Consider the following 22,555-nt stretch of genomic DNA (forward strand, 5'->3'; position numbering starts at 1 on the left):
TTAGTACCCATGGACAATCCGAGAACAAGTATGTTTGATCCATCGGATCCCATTCCGAAACGTAGCCTTAACCTTACCTTCAACAGCATAAACTTTATACCTCGCTATTCTCTTTCTCCTCTTCGTTGCCGCGTCGTTGAAGCTCCATGGCTTCGCCACCGGTGCCGCTCCGTCGTGACTCGCTCGAGTCACCTCACCAGTTGACTCACTCCGACCCACGTAGTAGCTCTGACTGAAACCGTAGCTTCTCCCGCTCACTATCTCGATTCTTCTTTCACTTCCGAATGAACCATGATCCGACCCGTACCCGTACCCTTCCATGAAGAATCAAGATGAAGAGGTTTTAAACAAGTGGTGATTTTAAGATTAGGGTTTTGTAATAATTATAATTAGAGAAGGAATTGAAAATGTGTAATATTTATAGGGATGGATGGATACATGGAAACGAATGAGTGGTTTCCGAGCTGGAAAACTGGGATAGTGCTTTCCATTATACTATTTAACAAATAATATATAGTGTTTGTTAATTTCATTTTTATTATCATCACTAATCACTAATTCATATTATAGTATTGAAAACTTTTAACAACATTCTGACTTTCTATAGAGAATAATCAATTTTCTAATGTTTAACATTAATTTATATGGGAAGGTCTTGTGTTTGAACCTACATATAAGATAATAAAGTTTAATTTGTCGGTTTATTTGTGTACAAATATATGATATCAAAGATTATCAACCAAAAAATATATGATGGAAAAAATTTTTTAAATTGAAAATGGAAATTAGGGTGGGAATAAAATGGACACATAGAATGTGTGTTTGGAATGATTAGCTCTTGATCATTGTATGGGAGGTAGGCCAAGTTTTAAGTAGCCAGCCAAATAGACACTGGAAAGTGGAAGAGATGTAATGATTAGTTCAAATGGACAACTTAAAGTCATCCATCATGGATCACAAATTAAATTAAATGACCTTTAACCTCTTATGAAATCGGTCTTTTCAAGCTATCAATTAAAAAGTGGTAATAACCTACTCTTTTTAACTTTTCATTGTTTTATGGGTTATTGTTTTGATTATGTGATTTTAGCAGGTGAAAAGGTTCTATCGGTACAAGACTTTTTTCTCTCCTTGAGCACAACCAACAAAGAATCTGTTGTCGTTAACATGATCTCTCTCTTGTTCCGTCGAAGTAGCTCTGGTCTACCAACATCGGGGTTTGCTGTTCAGAGATATGATGTTTTCAGATTGTATTGTAACACTTTTAGGGTTGTGATGTTAGTATTGGTGGGAAAAATTCTTTTCTAGGGTTAATTTTAGCCTTGTGTTTGGTTTATTGTTATGTTGTTTTGCTTCTCTTCTTCCTAGCTTGCCAAGTTTACCGTGATTTCGTAGATGTATAAGGCCCCGTTTGGATAAACAGCTTATATAGATGCTTATAACATTAGTGCTTATAACATTAGAGCTTATATCATAAGCTCTTATACTTGATAAGTTATTTATGTTTGGATATGTACACTAAAAAGTACTTACATAAATTGAAGTGTTTGGATGTGACATTACATAAGCAATTATCGAAATTTTAAATATTTTTAACTTAACAAAAAAATCCAAGAATTGAACCACAATTATCAAGATTTTTTTTGATAAAATTAATCAAGGCGTAAAAAAACAATATTATAACATATTAAATATATATATATATATATAGTATAATCAATTTGTCCTTAAAAAAATATCAATATTCATATATGACAAAATTAACATTAGAGGTGTAAATAAACATATCATATATATTGATATTAGTTTGCAGTTTGTTACTCAAAAAAGACAAGTTAAATTTGTTTTTTTATTCAGTTTCATTTTGTTACATAACAAAAAAAAATAATAAAAATCTTCTTAAAAAAAAATCTTAGTTGCGTTTGTTACTTTAGTAAGATAAGTATATAGCAATTTTGTTACTGATGCACCGCCAAAGATAACTAACATTATAATTAAAATATTCCTTCAAAAAAATTATAATTAAAATATATGTTTTGAAAAAGTGGATCCAGAGAGAATCGAAGGAGGTTACATAAATTCATAAGCTCCTTGTTAAGCCAGAGGGTAAGCTGAAAATTTAGGCTTATTAAAATATGGCATAAGCAACTTATGAAACTATGATAAGCTATTTTTATTTATTTACCCAAACACCTTTAAAAATGCTTATGGGAGTAGATAAGCCCACATAAGCTCAAAATAAGCCAATCCAAACGGGGCCTAAGTCAGGAGCGAATATGGTGCTTTAGAGTTTTATCTGTTTGATTTTGCAAAATTCTGTACTTTACCCCAATAGTGGATAGTGATCTGCACATGGTGTAATTTGTGCTGTTACAGCTTATTGAATGAATGAAATATATTTTCGACCAAAAAAAAATTAAATTAAATGAGTAATTTTGTCGGACAAAATTTAGTCACTGAGAATATAAATCTTCTGAATTAGATCCCGAACTTGATGCACTTGGCATCATGTTACTTAAAAGTCGTGTTTGTTAAGTGTAATATCCAAAATTTTGGTTGGATATCTTGGTCTTGGAATGAAGAATACAACATGAGTAAACCATAAATTTAGTCTCTAATTGGATTAGAACAAGAAAGGAGAGACACTATATATTTAGAGAAAGCACACACTCTTTGATTTCTATAATTTGAATGATCAAAATACGTTATAAACTCCTATTAATTTATAGGAAAAGAGAAGATAAAAAAAATTACATGCAACAAGCCAAGTGTTATTCATTCAACAAATCAAGTGTATCTCATACAATAAGCCAAGTGTATCACATGCAAGATAGTAATGTGTCAATGATGATGGATCCTACAATGATGGACCTTCACCACTAACTTTAGAAGACGTCTCAAACTAGTCTTTGATATTGAATATTCTAAATAAACTTATTCAATATGAAATGTTATTTAAGTTTTGTTTAAATGCAATTTTGATCCTTCTATTTATGAAAAAACCGCAATTTTAATGCCCTATTTCTAATTGCAATTTTGGTCTTTCAATATTAAAGTGTTTTCAAACTCGAGATTTGTGAAGTAAGGTTCATAACTTCATCTTTTTGTAATTTATTCTTATAACATCTAGTATGTTTGATGTCATATCATTTAAAAGCTTCTCATGTCACTAATTGTGTGGCAAAAAATATGAGTTAAGATTAAAATAGCAAGAAGTGTGATACTTTAGGAGATAAAAAATACAATTAAACCTTATCATTTATAAGTAGGATTAGAAAGAAATTATCTCCACCTAATTACTCGAAATGTGCACTCCAAATAAAACACATTTTCTTCCGTTTAAAAATACATTTTCACTTTTGAACGGAAGTGAAAATAAAAGGAGTAAACAAATATAGTACCTAAATCTGCAACAAGAGAATGTATAAAAATAAAATAAAAAATCTACAACAAGAAATGTAAAGAACCTTTATTTCTTCGCTATCATTAGAATCGCTTTAATACATACATAACACTAGTTCTAATGTATGTTATACATGTACTAAAACGATTTCAATGATAACGGAGAAACAAATAGGATTCTTTATAGTTTTAGTGTATGTTTGGATTCACGGTAACAAATAAATCGGTCTAGTTGTAACTTATAATGAAGCATGTATATGTCGCAGACCATATTCAACTTACATATAGCTACTACAAGGGTATATATAGTAACATATTTCCAAGCAAACTAAGCATCTGTGTCATCAACAACCACTTTGTATGTGACCTTACTAAGCCTGCTTGGTGATAATGTCTTGGAATCATTGCCTCTAGTTTTTCTGCTTCCACTGCGTTGAAAACCACTAGAACCGTACACTGCTCTGAATGCCAATGCTTTTCCAAAGTGAAAGTTTTCAAGATGTTTAATGTTTGATGATCTTTCAACATAATCGTCGTCATTGTTACCTGAAATCTCAGCATTTCCTATCTTAGTATCCATTTTTTCCTTTGAATATTGGATGATAGGTGATATTAACTTATATAGTTTGGAAAAGAATAGAAAAAGGAAACAATTATTGAGACTGTTAAATTGTCTCTTATGAGTTTACTTTTGGGAACGACAAGGACAGTGTTAAAGATGCCAAAAGATCCAAAGAAACAGAGAGAACTAATACCTGTAGAGAGCTCTTTAATCTTTATTTACTACTTGTAAGATTCTTTTACAACTTGTCTTCAACTTGAAGAAACCAAATATAACATTTTAGGTCCTAAACAAACCACAATGTGAACAAACATGTTAATTATATCTAGAAAGTTCCCTATACATAAGCACACAAAGTAGCAGACAAAATTGGATTAATTGCTTTTGTTTCATTCTTTTTCTTTGGCCCTGATTGTTGTTATCGTTGTTGATTGGAGTTGTGTTTGTATTTTATAGGCATCAATCTGCTTCATTGTAATTTATTTTGAATGGGAACAATCGAAAGGTGAAGAAATCCAACTATAAGTATACATTTCTGATTTCTAAATGTTGTATGTTCACATCAAACTAAATGGAAATCAATTGATAGAATAAGAAAGTATTTTGACACCAAAGATAACAAATTTCGTATTTTCCCATTTCTCTCCTGCTTTTTTCTTTTTAAACAAAGTATAGAGAAGAGAATAGCTTCGATCATAGACTTTCTTGTACTGTCTCTATCTTAAACACAATTTTAAGTGAAAGCAAATTGTGCAATTCACAATACTAGATTTCTTGATGCTGATACAATAAATTGTCTCAACTCATGTGCTCCTTTCACACAGCTGGAAAGGTGAAACCAACTGCATGTTCATCACTGAAAAACTAACAGAATCATTGAAATTTATTTTAATAACAAATTTGTCAATTGTCATCACACACACTACAAAAATAAGAACAAAAAAGCCTGATTCCACCACTCGAGGAACCCCTAGTCACCTGTTTGATTATGTTTAAGATTTCCACCAAAAGATTCTAAGTAGAGATGTGGTGTTTCTGTCTCTAATTATTTGTTCAATATTGCTTTTGGTGTTCTCTACACTAACAATCCTCAACAATTGGCCTTAAGATTGTCAAGACACGATAATGGGATGAGTTTTAGACATTCCGATGGTAAAGCTAGGAAAGACAACTTTGGCATGTTGTTATATAGGAGAATCAAGAAAAACAACCAACAAGATATGTGCTTGCCAAGAAAGCATTGCTGGTTTCTAATAGAAGATATCTACAAGGAAAGTAAATGTACATGTTATTGTCTTTTGTATGATTGCATCATTTGTTACAATTTTATATATATCCCTTTCTTGTGGAGGAAACCAGCCAAAAGACCCCAGAATAAAATCTCAATTATTACAAAGGCCAGTGTACCCCACTTCTCGGAATGTAATATATTCTGTATTAAAGCTTCACTGGCGTCAACCTGCACGTAAATAAAAATCTAACGTTGGTTCCTATTCGGTAATTTTTTTTTTTACGAAAATCAAATTCCTGCTTAATTTATAAAGAAAGGGTAGATATAAAGAACCTTTGGAAAATAAACATTACCAAGTTATTTTCAGGAGAGCGCCAATAGAAACCCTGGATAACTGCTGGGAAAATGTCACAAGCAGCCAATGCATATACGATAAGGGCGTTCATTCCCATCCATTGCAGTAAAACTGTAGGCTTTCTGAGTTGTTTTATGTCAACCTGCAACAGTATATGAATTTGAAGGGTTTTAATCATCTGTCGTGATCAGAGTCGCCAAGTGGTTGAGCACTAGAGCTACCACTTTTCACTCCTCGTGTGAAAACCTATAAGCAAATTATATGCTTTTCACCTTGGGATATAATATATCTATATATACATTATGACCCAAGTACGAACTTACAATGTAGTATATAGCAGTCAAAACCAAGCCCGATGCCCCGGCGGTGATGAACATGAAGCTTAATGTGTACAGCGCTTTTGATAAAGGAATTCCTGAAAAACTTCACAGTTGTTAGTTGGAGACTCAAATGTATCTCAATCTTGAGAAATTTAAATTAGATGGTCATAGTACCTAAAATTTCCAGAACATATCCGACTACCAATAGAGAGAAGGAAAACACGGACCAAAGGAGTACCCTCTGCTTGTGTGCCTGTATGGAAAAAACAGTAGTTGATATAGTTTTAGACACATCTCAGAGACAAATTATATGTCACTAGGATTGGATACTTGTACATCAGACCTGAAAAATTACAAGTATATGCCCAAATTGCAATCCCACGAAACAAGTAATGGCAGCCATCAGTGAACTGGAAGATTTAGTAAAATAGTTAGCAACCAATGCATTAACGAAATTTATACTGTCAAATTTGGTCACATTTGAAGGGTCAGATCCAATAACACAGTATAAACTATGAGATGGTTGGCCCAAGCTCAATCTCAGCAAAGTGGGCGCAGTCTGAATTTGGACTAGCCCAATGGAAATTCTAAATGACTGATAACCCAGTCAAGCCCAAGATGAGATCCCTACTTCTAAGAATCACTAAAATTTCCTGTGTTATTTGACTGAAGATAGTTAATGAAATAATAGATCACGAAAGATAAAGATACATGCATCAGAAAGTGGTTTGAAAAAAAAAAAAGATGAACATAAGGCATGCAAGGTACACTGCGGAGCTGAAAGAAATAAAACACCTTGACTATAGCAGTATGGATATTTATATCACCCTAGATTTCAATGCCAACAATGACTCACAATGAAAAGGAAAAGGAAAAAAGAGGAGAGAGCTGAGAATACTATTTACCTCAAAATACCCTCCGGGTCAAATGGTGCAAGGCACCATCCAGGTGAATCTGGAGGCAAGGGTCCATAATCAGGAGAATTGACACTGCACTCCTGAAAATGAAAAGAGGTCAACAATAAAATTATTTAAGGGGATAAAACAAATTATTTTTGAGGTGGCAGTAGATTGATTCAATACAGGAATTACGCTAGAGGGTAAATAACCTTTGTTCTTCTGTAGACAGGACGCTGGTACATATGATCTTCACCAAGAATTAATCTATCAATAAATCCCACAGCATTACAAGGAGGATCAAGGCTACCCCTCATATCACAATGAACCTGGAGAAAAAATATTACATGCCGAGTTTATTCTCCATGAAAAATAAAATACAAAACAAAAACAGTGAAAATCAAAGCCTTTCTTTCGACTAGGTGGGGAGAGTCATAAAATGAAAATAACAACATAAAAAGTGGCTAAAATGAAAGTAAAATTCAAGAAAACTAAGACACCATATTACAAGAGGCAAGAAAAGAAATATGAAATATCATGATGTATCGCTGCATGCATACCTCTATATTCTCTTCATATTATTATTTTCCTAGTCCAGACATTATTATTTTCATGTCCAGTAAGCACCTTTCACATTTCTTACATAGCACCACCTAGTTTCGCTGCATTGGGATAGTAGTAGCACATATCTTTTTCTAGTGATCGTTATAGGGATAATGAAACCAATGATAGAGTTGACCTAGCCTATGGGTACTGATGCTGGTCTATGCAGATTCATCAATGCATGAAATGCAAACCTAAAATTCCTTTTTTTTTTAAGAAATGAGAAGGCGTGTATTAGGCAAAGAGATCATTCAGTGTTTCTTCAAATACAAGGCTGAAGCCTGCAGACCATACTATATTACAGAACAACTAAAAAGTGTATGGGCACTTTAAAAAAAAAAAAAAAAAAAAAACTTAACAAGTGTACCGGCCGGAACTATTAGCAACAAGAAACCAAATTGCATGTTAACTCCATCTATTCCTTCAGTACTCAATGAAGGAATCTCTGAAAGCATAAATATTCCTTCAGTACTCAATGACACAGAGACAAAACCATGCCAACTCACATTTTGAATAGTTGATACACGACCAGGCCACAACAAGTTAGAATGTTCGAACTCCCAATTTGGAACATAGAGGCCATAGAGCAAGCAAAGATATACTGAGCAAAGTAAAATTGAAAAAATCCTGGATAAAAAAAATAAGCAGTTAGCACAAAGAAAGAATATCATAAAGCAAACAAAATTGGTGCCGGCAGAAGTTTAATTTGACACTTGACATAGCTATCTTGGATCTATCAAAGTGACCTGAATCATTTTAATATAAGTTGTCTCAACATATCTGAATACTTAAAATCAATTTCGAAAATGAAATTTTTAATTGCCATGCTCAGCTCCTAGGTGTTAGATGAAACATTAACCGCCACAAAAATAAACTAACCACTGGATGGAGTATTTCCTGACAAAAGCTGCTGGTGAATCAACCAAAATATTACCGTTCACAAGCCAAATCTCTGACATTGAGGCCAAGAAATATCCAATGGATATCCTCTGCATACCATGCAAGGAATTGTGTGTTAAATTAGCAACACATTTACAAAACAAAAGCAACAGGCAGTTGATTATTTTATTTATTGTGACCTTTTTTCAGTTGCAACTTCAATGTCATACCATAAAAGAAAAACCAATTTCAATGAAATATAGTAAGCAAATAACTATTCTGCCGAATGCAAATCTGCAACCAGCCTTAAGTCAAAACTTCAGAGAGAAAACTTTGTATTAACTTTTCCTCAAAACAATACAACAGGCGCTGGTATTAACCGTCATGTAGTGACACTATAAATATACTCGGTTTGTTTTTCTTATTAACAGCATATATCAAAAAAGTTACGGCAGAAAGTATCAATGAGTTTGAAACTGTTAATAATCAGTGGCACAAAGTAAATCAAAGAGATTATAACATGTACAACAATATTATAAAATCTCCTGGATTAGAAATTAGCAGCAATGAGCAATGCTATACCGTCTAGAATTGAAAAAAAAGAAAAAAAAGCCTAATAAGTTAAATTGTAAGGAGTACCGGTTGGCATTACCTGAAGTACACCAAACCAGCGTAACTTGGTCAAATCAAGTCCATAAGTTAAATTACCGCGGCCATGGAAATACCCACCTATGAATAAGTTTGAGAAAGAAACATTAAAGCAATAGCACACACATACAGATAGTACATGATGAGATCATACCTTGTAGCAAGAGGCCCAAAAGAAAAAGCTTAATCGTCCTCGAAATTATCTTTTTTGTGGCATTTTGTTTGCTAGAGACTTTCTGAAAGGCTATCGAAGAATTAGAATATTGTTGAGAATTCCAAGATAAGGCAATAGCAGGATTGAAAAGAAGTTGTACCTTGAAGACCAAAGCGATGGAAACGCCAACCCCAAAGAGAAAAAAAGGCATTACAAAATCCGCAAGTGTGACTCCAAACCATGGAGAATGATTCAAGGATGGGAAAGCCCGTCCAACATCATCCACTAATATCATCAGCTGGACCAACATAAGAGTACAATTAATTAATTAATTGACAATCCAGTTGGAAACTAACATAGATACTAAACTAACTCACTCGAACTATTTTATTTTCATTAATAAAAATGAAGTAATTGAATAGAATGAAGAGAGAACGAACCGCAACAGTGAGACCACGGAAGACATCGAGGGAAACAAGGCGTTGATTAGGAACCGAGACAGGTGGCAATTCATTTTCATGGACGGTGAGGGTGAGAATTGAGGAATCGATGAGAGGTCTTCTTTCTTCTTCTTCTTCTTCTGCATCGTGTATTTGATTTTCACTTGACATTTCCGATCACCGATTTTTGTTTTTCTTTCCTCACTTAGGCTGGCTACAATGAATGCGTGCGAAATTTCGTTTTTCTCTCTTGTAACTACACTGTGTCAACTTCATTGAAATTTTGTTTCAAATTGTCAACTTTTTTATAAAAAAAAAAAAAAAAAAACAAAAATTTAGATAAGGAAAGGCACACCTCATGTCAATACACAACTTTAATCATTAATATATTTAATTATATACGATAAAAAATTATAAAAATTTGAAAATTTTCATTGAGACAAATCAAACATTTTGTATTTATAGACCATCGACCCGCGCTAACGCACGGGTCATATCGAATGTAATATTTGACGATAATAGGTAACAAAGTACTTTAGATGAATGTCATAATTGTCATATAGTATTTCATAATATTAAGAAACATAAACGTTGGTACGGTACCATAACATAATATTTCCATGACATCGTCCTTGGTACCGCAACGTAACATAATAGGTTAAATATAGCGAGCCGGGTTAACATTTATAAGTAAGAGATTAGGTTGAGTATAGCGAGACGAGTTAACGATTATTCCTTTCCAAAAAATAGCATATAATTATGAACATAATTTTATTTTACTTTAGATAAACATTAAATGCAAAAGTGTGGAGGAAAAATTAGGTTAAAATTGGGTTACGTATAGCGAGACGGATTAACGTTTATAAGTAAGAGATTTTACTTTAGATAAACATTAAATGCAAAAGTGTGGAGAGGAAAATTAGGTTAAAATTAGTTTAAATATAGCAAGACGCGTTAACATTTATAAGTAAGAGATATATTAGTTAAAAAAATATAGCCAAAATAAGCTACATGAATAGTGCATATTATAAAAATGCATCATGTATTTTGAAACGGATGAAGTATATTGTAGTCAAACCACAATTAGTATTAACAAAATATCTAACTAATGTTAAGTTCATCTTTCGGTTGGCTAAGCCTATGTGAAACAAAAAAAAATTAGGGTCATGTGAAAAAGTGTCTTGTTAAAAAGTCAAAAAAAGGAAATAAGTTTTAAGTAGAAAAGGTCAATTTCAAAGGTTTTAAAGTGTTGAATACACAATTTTTAAGCTACAATTTGTTTTTTTTTTTTTACCTTTTTCAACAAGTGTCTTATGTTTGTATTTCTCTAAAAATTAAAAGTGAAATTCTAATTAACTAGGTAAATCACAAATTGTAATCTTAGGGAGAGGGCATCTCTAATATAGGAAATTAACAAAACTAAATAGGTGAGTCCTACCTTGGTTTGGTACATTGCATAAGAACACTTGGCTTCAAAGATAAAAATAAAAAAATAAAAAAAAAATAAAAAAATTGCAACAAAAATGCGATAGCTGCAGAGAAGATTGATAGCACAAAACACATTGACATTAACAAAAAAAAAAACAATAATATCAAGAACATGTTGTATTATCCTTGTATGTGGCACATGATTTTACCATAAAAATAAATTATTATTATATTCAATAACCATATTTAGAACATGCATTGATATGACCTTAGTGTCATAATAACATTTCAATTATAGTGATCCTTCATTGTTAAGCATTTAACAATGGTTAATAGCATGATGAAAATCAAATATACATCTCTAAATTTATAAAAGCTTCTTAGTACTGCTTCTCAACAGTTTGATCTCCTGTTAAACCACAATCAGACATAAGTATTACATCACTCTTATAGGATCAAAAGTACAGTTATTAATCAAATACAAGCTAGCTATTTACTGGTTTTCACATAGTCTTCTCTTGGTCAAATTAACCATATAACAAACTTTATTAATTCAAACAAAACATTGTATCCTCAATCTTCATAGCTGCTCCATCACCATTATTCTTTCTGTCAATTTAATATAGCGCAAGTTTCCCTTCAACATCCAAAAGCTTACCCAGTTTCTCTGAAACCGCGGCCAAAGTTGTCTCGCTCTTGCAGAATGCAAACCTGATGTATCTCTTCTGGTAGTTACAACTTGCACTAGAAGTTTCATTTGTTGATAGGTTTGTATGAAAAAATCCCTGTCCTGGAACAGCCACCACCCCCGCTTCTAGTATTAACTTTTTAACAAACTCTACCTGAAACCCCAAAAAACATTTATTGCATGAAGCAACAGCAGAATAAGGTATAAATCTCTACTCAAATGCATTGTGACACTTAAAATAGTTCTTAAACTAATCTACACGAGATCGAGAAGAGAGTAAAAGAGTGCACATACATCAGAAAGGGGACAATCCTCAGGAAGCTCGGCAAATAAGAAGAAGGAACCCTGAGGTATAAACTGTATCTTAAAACCCACTCCCGCAAGCAACTTAATGATATAATCTCTTTTTGATTGATAATCCTGCATAGATAGAAACATCAGGACAAATGGCCTATTTGAATTGGCTAATTTGAGCTTATTATCTACCGGCACAAGTACTAGGGAGAGCTTATGAAAACAGCTTTTGGCATGTCCATAAGCTGTTTTCAACTTATTTTCATATGCTCTCTATGGTAGCTTATGAAAACAGCTTATATCTTATATGAAGATTGTTTGACTTAATTTCCTCTTTTGTTGTGGAAATAGTTTATACATAATCACTTAATTATATGATAAGCGTTTAACTAAGTTTTTCGTCCAATCGGGGCCTAAGACAAGTAACAAACATAGCATTGTTATGACGAGTAAGAAACAGTAGTAACAGTGTCTCCTAAAAGTGTATGTATGATCTCTTACTCTTCTCAGGGATTCAAAGTATTCAGGGGGGCTTCTCAAAGCCGTCAAAGCAGCTTCCTGAAAAGGAGCTGGAGCAGAATCTGTAACTATTATATGAATGTTTCTGATAGCAGATGCAATAGAGGCTGGTGCAATTGCCCATCCTATCCTCCAACCTAATAGATACAGACCAACAGTGAGTTAATGCTATTCATCTTAACAAGGATGAGAGAACCCAAAAATTTCCAGTGCAGTTTTGTTTCATGCAGCTGAGTTATTACCTGTGACACTAAATGTTTTAGACAAAGAAGATGTTATAATAGTCCGTTCTTGCATTCCTGGAAACGAGGCAAGGGATATATGTTTTTGGTTGTCATAAGTTATATGCTCATATACCTGCACAAAGAGACCAGAAGAAGGTAAAAACATTACATTCTTCAAATAGCATACAACAATCTTACTCTTGCAGAATTAAAATTCTCAGTAATTTTTCTTGTGCACAAGCAAATTCAGGTTGAAAAGTATGATAATCCAAATTAAAAGCTAATAAGAACCAGCAATTTCTATTTATCTATGAAAAGAATTACTGTCGTCGGATAATTAAAATGTTTAAGTAGATAACTGATTCATGCAAAAACTGTGGTCTCCTAAAACATATATGTGCTCCAGCCTCAAGGGCACTCAACTCACATTACAATCAATTGAAGTAGCAGGAGAAGATTCATATGGAACATGAGTATCTGTTTTTATGCATTCCATGAATATGCTGTTTAAATCTTACGACTGAAGTTCTATGAGTGGAAATTAATTGAGTGTCATACTTCATCTGTTATAGCCAGGCAATTTCGGCTGCAGCATGCTCCGGCAATAGTCTCAAGTTCATCTTTTGTGAAAACTTTTCCAGTTGGATTGTGAGGACTGTTTAAACTCTGTGTTAGTATTTTGTAATTCATAATGTGAGACTAACCATCTCTTTCAAATATTTTGAGGTATGACAACAAAATTTATACTAAGTGGGTGCTGTTATATAACATAGTCAATTCATGCATCCAATCCAAAACAGTTAAAGAAAGTAAAAACATTTCCTTAATGCTATACTCTTTTTTTTTTTGGCAGAATTCTAATTAAAAGAGGACAAACTTGAAACGGGGAAATATGAAATCATTTGAGATTATTTATGTGTAATTTCTAACCTATTCAGTATAATGGCTTTAGTTCTCTCAGTAATTGATGTAAGCAATTTTCTTGGATCCAAGGTCCACTGAGGCGGGTCAAGCGGCACATGTATCTGTCCAGTTAAGTTCACAAAAACAAGGGTTACATTAGATAAAGGAAAAAGTGATAAAATGTTAATATCAATAACTTCAACAGTTAAAGGGACAGCAAACATGCAGGATCATTGGATTGTACACAGGATATGCGCTTCAAATTTTTTACTCAACACGTATAGATCAACACAAATGAATTTAGTGATGCAGAAACATTATTTATTTTCTATATTTTTTTCTATATGAAACATGTTTGTTTCTACAGCTTCTTTTTTTTAAATAGAATAGTTGAAAATCAGATTTAAAACGTTTAATCTGAAATATGTACTATTGAATATTGAATAAACCGTCAATTTGGTCCATAAACTATAGAAATATAATAAGTCGCCCTTGAACTACCATTGTCTCTCGTAGTTTTAAAGCAACCGAGGACTAATTTACTGGATTAATAATAGTCCAGAGACTACATAGGAGAGAGTGATAGTTTATGGACTAGATTGAGGAATTATTCGGTGATTATTGTCAACTAAACACAACAATGCAAGTTTAAACCGATAAACAAAACTTGAGATTGGTGGCAATGCAAGCTTACAGGAACACCACCAGCCATGGTAACACATCCTTGATATGTTTCATAGGAAGGGTCAAAGAGTATGACTTCGTCGCCTGGGTCAATTGCTGTTTGAAACAGAACATACTATGCTATTAGAGGAAAAAAAACACACTGTGTAGTACCAACACTTCATATTGAAGACGTGTTGGTGTAGAAAACTTGTAAGCACTAACGCCAACACATGTTCTTACATTCAATTACTTGTATTAACTTAAATGATAAACGGCAATGTATCAGTGTCGGTATTGTGTAAGGTGTATGTGTCAGCTTGAACTAAAACAATAAAACTATAAAGAGCATACTTGCAAAGATTGCAGCAGCAAAAGCCTCAGTTTGACCACAACAGATAGCTACATCCGTCTCAGAGTCAATATCTAAACCATGCATTTCCTTTACTATCTTAGCCAAGTGTTCACATATACCTTGCACATGCCTTGAAATACAAAGAGTAGATAGATTCTATGAATTGGTGAAAAATGTATTATTAGTTTGAGTTGTGTGTAAAGAAAAAGAAAAACCTGTATTGGTTGAGGTCGGAATTAATGGCGGAAACGGCGGCGTTTTTGATGTGGAGAGGAGCAGGGAAGTCAGGGAAGCCTTCAGCTAGGTTGATAGCATTGCATCTCTGAGCAAGGTGAGAGAGTTCTTGAATGGGTGATGATGTAAGCTTCTTTGCCGCACGCGACAATTTTCCTTCCATTCTTTCTTTCTTCCTTATCACTATCCCTGTTACACAACTACTATACTATACTGTGTGTTGAATTTGTTTTAAGGTTGCTGGTTTTTTAGTTAAATTTTAAAATTAAATATGTTGTCATAAAATTATGTTTTTTGACATAAATGATGTTGAACTAGTTTTTTTTTCTTCCAAGTAATTTGAAAATAGTTTTACTTAATTCTAAAACCACAAATAATTAACATGACGCTGTCACTCTAACCACCACTACTACTACGATCATTATCACTTTAATTATATATGACAACTACTAATTGTTGGAGACACATAATTGTCTCATCATAGTGAGTGACACACTCTATTTCAAAAGAGAAATGATATTTGTACAATTTGTACAAATATTTGTACAATTTATGATAACTTACTCTCTCATATTTATATGATGATCTTATCTTCTCTCTTCTTTTTTCTCTCTTCATCGTTTTTGACCGATAAGAAGAGAGTCGCTAAAATTATCATGAAATTGATGTACAAATATCACTAATTTCAAAAGTGTTTATAACCTACTACTACAGTGTCAAAATTGTTTCAAAACCATTCAGAAACATAGAGGACATCACATAGTAACCAATTAAGCAATTCTCTTTTTTTATCCTCGATTAATTGATTTTCAATATCTACTAATAAATGTTTAACCTAACTATTTGATTAACACTCCAAATAAGGGACTACCGACCATAATTAGCTTATTGATAAATTTAGGTTTTTTTTTTTTCATTCAACTAGTCGATTCATCTTAATATTTCTACGAATTCTATACAATTAATCAAATTTTTAACGTAAAAAATAGAAATAGAGTTTTTTTTAAAGAAAGAAAAAAAATAGAAATAGAGTTATCAAACATCACATCGTATTCCAAAAACACATCACATAATCATCAACTACAAACATATAGCAAATCATCAATGCCAACAACTAACACAAATCGCACTTTGTACAGAATAATAAAACAACAACTACATAATTCATTAGATATTCATGACATGCAAAATTATTAAATGAATGACACATTACATGAGATAGTATAAGCATATTCAATTGTCCCCGCAGCAGTACTACAAACACATGAGTAGTTGTGTAAGATAAGGACCACCAAACATCTTTATTTAATCAGTTTACTTGTTACTCATTATACCAATGAATTAAACATGTAATTGTTCCAAAAGACTGGTCATTTTTGAACAGCAGCAAATCCTGGTCCGTTTTTCTTGCAGTGGAATATGCATGTTTTTCAAAAGAAATGGTTGATTAACATGTAATTGTTCCAAAAGACTATATCGATGGCAAGGAATATTAGTTCCAGTCACTTTCTATTGCATCCAGCCTAGTAGTGTTCATTGATAGCGCTTAATGTCCATGGTGTAGTTACTTCCAAATTGTACATTGGCTTCTTGGAAAAGAGTTCTTAGGGATGATAGAGGAAATTTTATGGCTGGTTTTGCTTCAAAGTTAAGATTGTGTTTACCTCTTGAAGTTGAGTTATAGGCTATCCTAAATGGTTTGAAATTGGCTTGAAATAAAGATTTTCTCAAAATTCATGTGTGCACTGCAGATTCTTTTATTGTGATCACTCTTTTTAAAGGTTAATTTTTTTAATAACAAATTTTAGTAAGTTAATTGTTAAATTAATATTTTTTTTCGTTGCCGGAACTTGAATCCTAGAACTTTAACTCTCAAACTACTTAAATCTCTTAACTCGAGCCACTCTAGCTAACCCCCCCTCCCCTTTCAAGGATAGTTGCTTGCACAAGCATTTCTGGTGATATTTATCGGACAAATTTTTTAGAGAAGCTAACCAAATTATTGATGGGTTGGAAAGCATGGTTTGATGTTAGACTCTAGGGTCAAAATTATTGAGTTTGCTCCTTATTTTATTTCTAAAGCCTTGTGTGGCATATGTTGTTGATGCTATTTTTTCTAGAAGTTTTTAGCCTTTTTTTTTTTTTTGGGTAGGGGGGGATCATTCACCTTAATTTTGAAAAATGAAATGTTGACACAAAAAATTGATACAACTTGAATGAAGAACAATGCTTCTTTTAGTAAAAAAAGGAAAGAAATTTGAGATCAAATTGGATGGTTAACATTGTTCAAATATATTGTAATTTATGTTCAATCAATAGTTAATAGTTAATGAATATAACAAAACGTCACAATTCACTAATATTCTATTCAACTTTTAAAAATTACTCCATCCGATCTTAAATATAAGTAAGAAAAAGTTAAAAAAATATCGGGTTTAGATTTTGAACCTGATAGATCAATTTTGCTTGACCTTTTTTTGCTTATATTTGAGACGTGTTGCTAATTGTGTGATTAATAAGTTACAACATCTTTATGTATTCACTAGCGTTCGGACGGACACTTTTTTTATTGCTCTAATGCATATCAATTACGAATAATAGTTTTTAGGAGATTTTAATTTTAATTAAAATTATTTTGATTTTGATTCAAATTATATGTATAAATATTTTGCACATTTATATTGTAAACTATACTTATCTTATTTTCAAAAATATAATATTATTATGGGAAATGTTAACTTGTGCGCTTAAAGCACAAGTTAATGATTCAAACATATAAATAAATTATTGAAATGTGTGCATTTTATTTAATCTTTAACTTTTAAATGCTTTGAATGCATAAAATTTTAGAGAATATTTCTTCTTTTGGGTTTCTTAAACATGATTAATCTAATAATTTATTTGAGAGATGATCAAAGGTTTTGTTAATTTTCTATTTTTTTAACAAATCCCTATATTATTTTATATTTTTGTTCCTATTTATGGAAGAGAGCGTCTTTTTCAATAAATTGGCTTGAAAAATTAGTTATGTGACTTCGATTGGAAAAGAAAGATCAAGAGAAAATGATAGCGACTATGTTTGATGGTGAGGAATCCACAAATAACAAATAATTGAAATACAATAGTTAAATTCTTAATTATTGTCAAAATAATCAATAACATCCTCCTATAATAAATTACCGCACTATTTAATTGATGTCTCATAAGTTGAAATACATAATTATAAGGGAAATGCTAACAAAAATAAAAATTATGTATTTTAATTAGTCCTAGCTCAACTGGCAAATGCCGAAATTGCAAGGCCGGACGTTGTGACCCGGGTTCGAACCCGGGACCTCACAGTTATGTGTGAGTTTATTTTCAGTGGATTACCACTTCATTTAAGACCAAAAAAAAAAAAAAAAAGAAAATTTGACGAAAAACATCGTAATTTAAATGAGAGTCGTTTTTGACATTTTAACAAATAGATTGGTACTATTTTTAATACATAATTTTTATTTTTGTTATTTAACTTGTGTCCTTAATATTTGCCTTTAAATAATTATAAGGGAAATGCTAACAAGTGTTTCAAGCCACTTATTAAGATTTAAGAAGCCTAAAATAGAAATTTCATCTTAAGATTGATGCATTCCACACATTAAAATTTGAAAAAGTAATTTATTCTATATAAAACTTATCAATTATTTCTATTTCAAAATCTTTAACGTGTACTAAAATATTTGTTAGCAAGATCCAAATATGCGTAAAAAAAATCAAACAATATTTATTAACTTTCTTGATTAATGTGTGATTTACTATTGGTACATAAAAGTACAGTATCTGTACACATTTACTACAATGCATGGATATAGATAAGGATGGAAGAAAAAAAAAAGGATTAATTGCACTTTTGACCCTCTATGTTTAAAAAAGTTGCGATTTTGGTCTCCTAACTAATTAAAATACAAAACAGCCCCATATGTATTGAATCTTTGGCAGTTTTGACCCCCTAACTAATTAAAATAAAAAACAGCCCCCTATGTATTGGATCTTTGGCAGTTTTAGCCCCCTAGACCAATTGTGACTCGGTCAACGCTGACGTGGCACTTCAAAGCCGCCACGTGTGCATTGTTTTAATTAAAAATAAATAAAAACCACATATAAATTAAAGAATTAAATAAATGAAAAAAAACAACAAATAATTAAAAAAAAGAAGAAAAAAAAAGAAGGAAATCGTGTTCCAAAATCCGATTCTCCGTCTTCTTCCTCTCATCTCTCTCTAAAACACTAATTTTCTCTCTCCAAAACCCTTTGTTCCAAAATTTTGAAGTTTTCTGCCACTAGTTCATCACCAACATGGATTTGCTACGATTGAATCTCTCTCCTATTCGAATTGTAACCATAAACACGAGGAAGTAAAGTGACATTCTAATTTTTCAAACACAGGTAAACTAGTTGTAGCATTCAGGAACAGAGTTGATGAGGAAATATAAATAGAAACTATCATTACTCTTTTAAATGCTCAATTGGTCCCTTAACTTAATTTCAAGTATCAGTTTGGTCCCATAAGTAATAAAAAGTCCGTTTAGGTCCCTTAACTTTATTTAAAGTATCAGTTTGGTCCTTTCTGTTAATTTAATTCAAAAAAACGTTAAGTTGAGGGACCAAATTAATACTAATTAAATAAGTTAAGGGACCAAACTAATACTAATTAAATAAGTTAAGAGACCAAAATTTAACATTTTTTTAAATTAAATTAACAGAAAGGACCAAACCGATACTTTAAATAAAGTTAAGGGACCTAAACGGACTTTTTATTACTTATGGGACCAAACCGATACTTGAAATCAAGTTAAGGGACCAATTGAGCATTTAAGCCTTTTTTTTTTAAATGAAATTTTATCTTTTCCATTTTAAAACCTTTTTTCCCTCACAATTTCACTTTTTATTAATTTTTATCTTATACTCTTATTTTCGGGTCATTTCTCTTATGTGCCTTATTATATTTTCTAAACATTTTTTATGATATGGATATTTGTGACCATATAAACTCTAACACATTATATATATTAATTGAATAGGCTACAAGAGCCAAAAGAATCTCAAAACAGGATGAGATCAGTAAAAATTAATTCTAAAAAAAATGTGAAATTGGAGGATAAAAAAAGTAGTTGTTAAAATGCACTACAACTTCATTCTATCGTTGTCGCGGATAATGTTCAAGAATCAAATGTGGGTGATAGTGTTGTTGTGGATTATGTTCAAGAAGCAAATGTTGGTGTGGATGATGTGCAAGAACTAAATTTGGGTGATAATTATAATTAAGGTGTTCAAAACCGAACTAATTCAATCAAAAAATCGTAATTCGAATCAATCCAAACCAAAATCTCGCAATCCAATATTGTACTTTGAATTCTAGTATTATGTTTAGTTTAGTTTTGAGGAAACGTAGAGAAAACTTGCCGTGTGATGTGAATAACCATGGTTCATGCGACCTTTATCTGATCTGATCTAATATTATATCAATTGCAAGAAGGAAAATGACACCCGTTGTTATTAAATGCATCAACCTACGTACTTGTCGCATTTATTGTACCACCCCCACCTCACACCTTCGGTGCTACCCAAACTATTTTCTTTATGTCAACATTAATTAATTAATACATCTAACAATATTAAATTAATCAAATAACCATATATTATGAGCAAGAGCAGATAGCTAGCTTCCATGCCCATGTGTTATTCCTCTGTCTGCATGTACCTAACTAATTTATCTTTCTTGCATTTTCATTCACTCTCTCACCCACCCCTTCTTTCTCCATTTTCGTATTTCTATATCATATATTGAGTCAAAGAAAACAAGATCAAATAAGGTATCAAAGAAAAATATGGAAGGAATCACTGCTAGTGCATACAAGGGTTTAAAGGAGTATTGGCAAAGAAAGGGATACAAAAGAATAAATGGATCGAGCCGAAGAAGAAGAAGAACAAGCAAAGTTGAACTTGGAAGCACTCAAACCCGAAAAGGTCGATTTTGGAGGTGGAAGATCAAACTATCACCTAAGATCCGAATCAACAGAATCAGAATCCCTTCCCCTAAGAAGATGTTGCTTAGGGCAAGAGATGCATATGTAAATATGATGTTGGGTTTGGCCAACTCACGGGTTATGACCGTGAGTGGCTCCGCCTCTGGATTTGGTGGGGCTCTACCAACAGGATTCACAGCGGATTCTGGTTTTAAAAGAGCCCCACCTAAAGAGTATGATGAGAAGATGATTTTGCAGGTATACAAATCGATTCTCATGGGGCATGGAAACTTAGAAGTTGCTTGCCGGCAGTGATGGTAAGAAATTAAGATAATAAAAGACAAACCGCAAACTTGGTTTGGTCTTTAATTGTTGTCATAGCTTTTCAGCTTCCCACCGTTTTCACCAAGAATGATGCATTCACCTTTTCAAAATACCCGTGTCAATTTCTTCCTATCCACTTTTTTTTTTATAGTTTTTATTTACTTTTATTTTTAGTTTATTAGTAATGTTATGGGATTTATTTTTTAGCATGATTCTATCAACTTGATAGAGAATTCTCAGAAAGAAAAAAAAAAAAAAAAAAAAAAAAAAACTAGATAGATTGATTAGATTCTTAGTACTTAGTTGGGCTTAACATGTCAACGTCACCGCAATATATAGGCAAAATCAGGCGAACAGAGCACCATTAGCTCTTAAGTTTTACCTTGTATTGTAAAATTGAAATAAATGATATGTGCATTTTTTTTTTTATATTGCTTTCTAGTAAGATTTGGTGTATATATGGATGTTTTGATATGTGAAGTGTAACACTGAAATAAACGATATGGATTTGCATTACTATTTTTTTTTTTAGAACCAAAATGAAACAAAAAAAGAATTCCAAACCAACAAAATGGGTACTAGGCTAGGATTTAGAGTATGATAGAACCCAGGTTGCAAGAAAAATAATAGTTTGACTTTACCGACTAGATGTTCAATAAATATTTCCTTCTGCTAAAAAAAATAAGACGGTTTCGCTCCTTTTATAATACTCAAACACTAGCCAACCAAATGAGATGAAGCAAATAAGGACTCTTCTTAGAACCACTTCCTAAATGTGCAAATGTCGAAAGTGATCTACTATGTGCAAATGTCGAAAGTGATCTACAAAGGGCAAATGCCCAACTATTAATGAACAAGAGGCGATATGCACGTAAATAAGTCAACACCCACACGAAGATGATCCACATTTTCCTTCCGCTAATACTCACTCGTACAAAAGTCTGAATTAACCTTAATACATCCACATCGAATCAAATTATCTTTTGTTGGTAAGTTGTTTTGAAGCAGCGCTCCACGCAAACAATGAAACAGTCAATGGTACTACTTTTATCCAAACAATATCATAGAGGAGTGATATATCTCTTGACATTTTCGTGGCCAATGTTTGATAAATGCCACGTACCAAGTACCCTCTATCCAGATCTAGTTTCCATTTTCAAACGTTATCCACGCAATTATGCAAAAAAAAAGAAGTTAAACAATAAGAGACTACACTTCCCGACCTGCTCCTCATTCCAAACTAACAACTTCCTTTACCACTTGCACCCATCTTCCCATACATCAAAACCTAAAGAACACATCTCTGCTACCGTAACATATTGTCATCCGCCGAGTCAAATAACCTTGTAAACCTGTCACGCTGAACACCACTATCTAGCCACTGATCCAACAAAAGAAAATATGTTTGTCCCATCTCCAACCACCCAC

The 22,555-nt window shown here is 32.4% G+C and overlaps 4 protein-coding genes across 6 annotated transcripts; 1 reads left to right on the forward strand and 3 right to left on the reverse strand.

Annotated features, from left to right (window-relative positions):
* LOC11407646 (uncharacterized) lies at nucleotides 1-321 on the reverse strand. The gene has a single exon (XM_003591408.3). It carries the CDS (start codon nucleotides 319-321, stop codon nucleotides 1-3), a length of 321 nt encoding a protein of 106 aa, XP_003591456.1.
* Nucleotides 322-5,117: 4,796 nt separating this feature from the next.
* Nucleotides 5,118-9,760, reverse strand: LOC11410187 (heparan-alpha-glucosaminide N-acetyltransferase). Of its 3 annotated transcripts, none has more exons than XM_003591410.4 (13): nucleotides 9,491-9,757; nucleotides 9,211-9,348; nucleotides 9,051-9,132; nucleotides 8,901-8,977; nucleotides 8,249-8,358; nucleotides 7,876-7,996; nucleotides 6,979-7,095; nucleotides 6,776-6,867; nucleotides 6,214-6,280; nucleotides 6,045-6,123; nucleotides 5,874-5,965; nucleotides 5,549-5,692; nucleotides 5,118-5,423 (listed from the first exon to the last, which is right to left on the reverse strand). In XM_003591410.4, the coding sequence occupies exons 1-13, from the start codon at nucleotides 9,659-9,661 to the stop codon at nucleotides 5,283-5,285; spliced, it is 1,431 nt and encodes a 476-aa protein (XP_003591458.1). In that variant the 5' UTR covers nucleotides 9,662-9,757; the 3' UTR covers nucleotides 5,118-5,282. The 3 variants fall into 3 exon arrangements, 2 of the variants coding, with proteins under 2 accessions (XP_003591458.1, XP_024639376.1); XM_024783608.2 differs by having other exon boundaries at nucleotides 9,051-9,140; nucleotides 9,491-9,632; XR_003012085.2 differs by lacking the exon at nucleotides 5,118-5,423 and having other exon boundaries at nucleotides 5,550-5,692; nucleotides 5,874-5,973; nucleotides 9,491-9,760.
* Nucleotides 9,761-11,259: 1,499 nt separating this feature from the next.
* On the reverse strand, nucleotides 11,260-15,014 carry LOC11413871 (methionine aminotransferase). The gene is made up of 9 exons (XM_003591411.4): nucleotides 14,780-15,014; nucleotides 14,564-14,694; nucleotides 14,241-14,326; nucleotides 13,574-13,668; nucleotides 13,202-13,298; nucleotides 12,662-12,776; nucleotides 12,402-12,556; nucleotides 11,901-12,026; nucleotides 11,260-11,760 (listed from the first exon to the last, which is right to left on the reverse strand). Exons 1-9 carry the CDS (start codon nucleotides 14,959-14,961, stop codon nucleotides 11,536-11,538), a joined length of 1,212 nt encoding a protein of 403 aa, XP_003591459.2. The 5' UTR covers nucleotides 14,962-15,014; the 3' UTR covers nucleotides 11,260-11,535.
* Nucleotides 15,015-20,665: 5,651 nt separating this feature from the next.
* On the forward strand, nucleotides 20,666-21,118 carry LOC25484749 (uncharacterized). Its single transcript, XM_013613720.2, has one exon. It carries the CDS (start codon nucleotides 20,666-20,668, stop codon nucleotides 21,116-21,118), a length of 453 nt encoding a protein of 150 aa, XP_013469174.1.
* Nucleotides 21,119-22,555: the final 1,437 nt, after the last annotated feature.

This window comes from Medicago truncatula, chromosome 1 (genome assembly GCF_003473485.1).
Source record: "Medicago truncatula cultivar Jemalong A17 chromosome 1, MtrunA17r5.0-ANR, whole genome shotgun sequence".
Taxonomy (NCBI): domain Eukaryota; kingdom Viridiplantae; phylum Streptophyta; class Magnoliopsida; order Fabales; family Fabaceae; genus Medicago; species Medicago truncatula.

Coding starts and splice junctions, on each gene's coding strand:
- LOC11413871 (XM_003591411.4), bottom strand. CDS start 14,961: ATGGAAGGAAAATTGTCGCGTGCGGCAAAGAAGCTTACATCATCACCC. Junction 13,299..13,573: donor AAAGCCATTATACTGAATAG/GTTAGAAATTAC, acceptor GAGTTTAAACAG/TCCTCACAATCCAACTGGAA. Junction 11,761..11,900: donor AGGATTGTCCCCTTTCTGAT/GTATGTGCACTC, acceptor TTGGGGTTTCAG/GTAGAGTTTGTTAAAAAGTT.
- LOC11407646 (XM_003591408.3), bottom strand. CDS start 321: ATGGAAGGGTACGGGTACGGGTCGGATCATGGTTCATTCGGAAGTGAA.
- LOC11410187 (XM_003591410.4), bottom strand. CDS start 9,661: ATGTCAAGTGAAAATCAAATACACGATGCAGAAGAAGAAGAAGAAGAA. Junction 5,966..6,044: donor ATATGTTCTGGAAATTTTAG/GTACTATGACCA, acceptor GAAGTTTTTCAG/GAATTCCTTTATCAAAAGCG. Junction 5,424..5,548: donor GCTCTCCTGAAAATAACTTG/GTAATGTTTATT, acceptor ATTTACGTGCAG/GTTGACGCCAGTGAAGCTTT.
- LOC25484749 (XM_013613720.2), top strand. CDS start 20,666: ATGGAAGGAATCACTGCTAGTGCATACAAGGGTTTAAAGGAGTATTGG.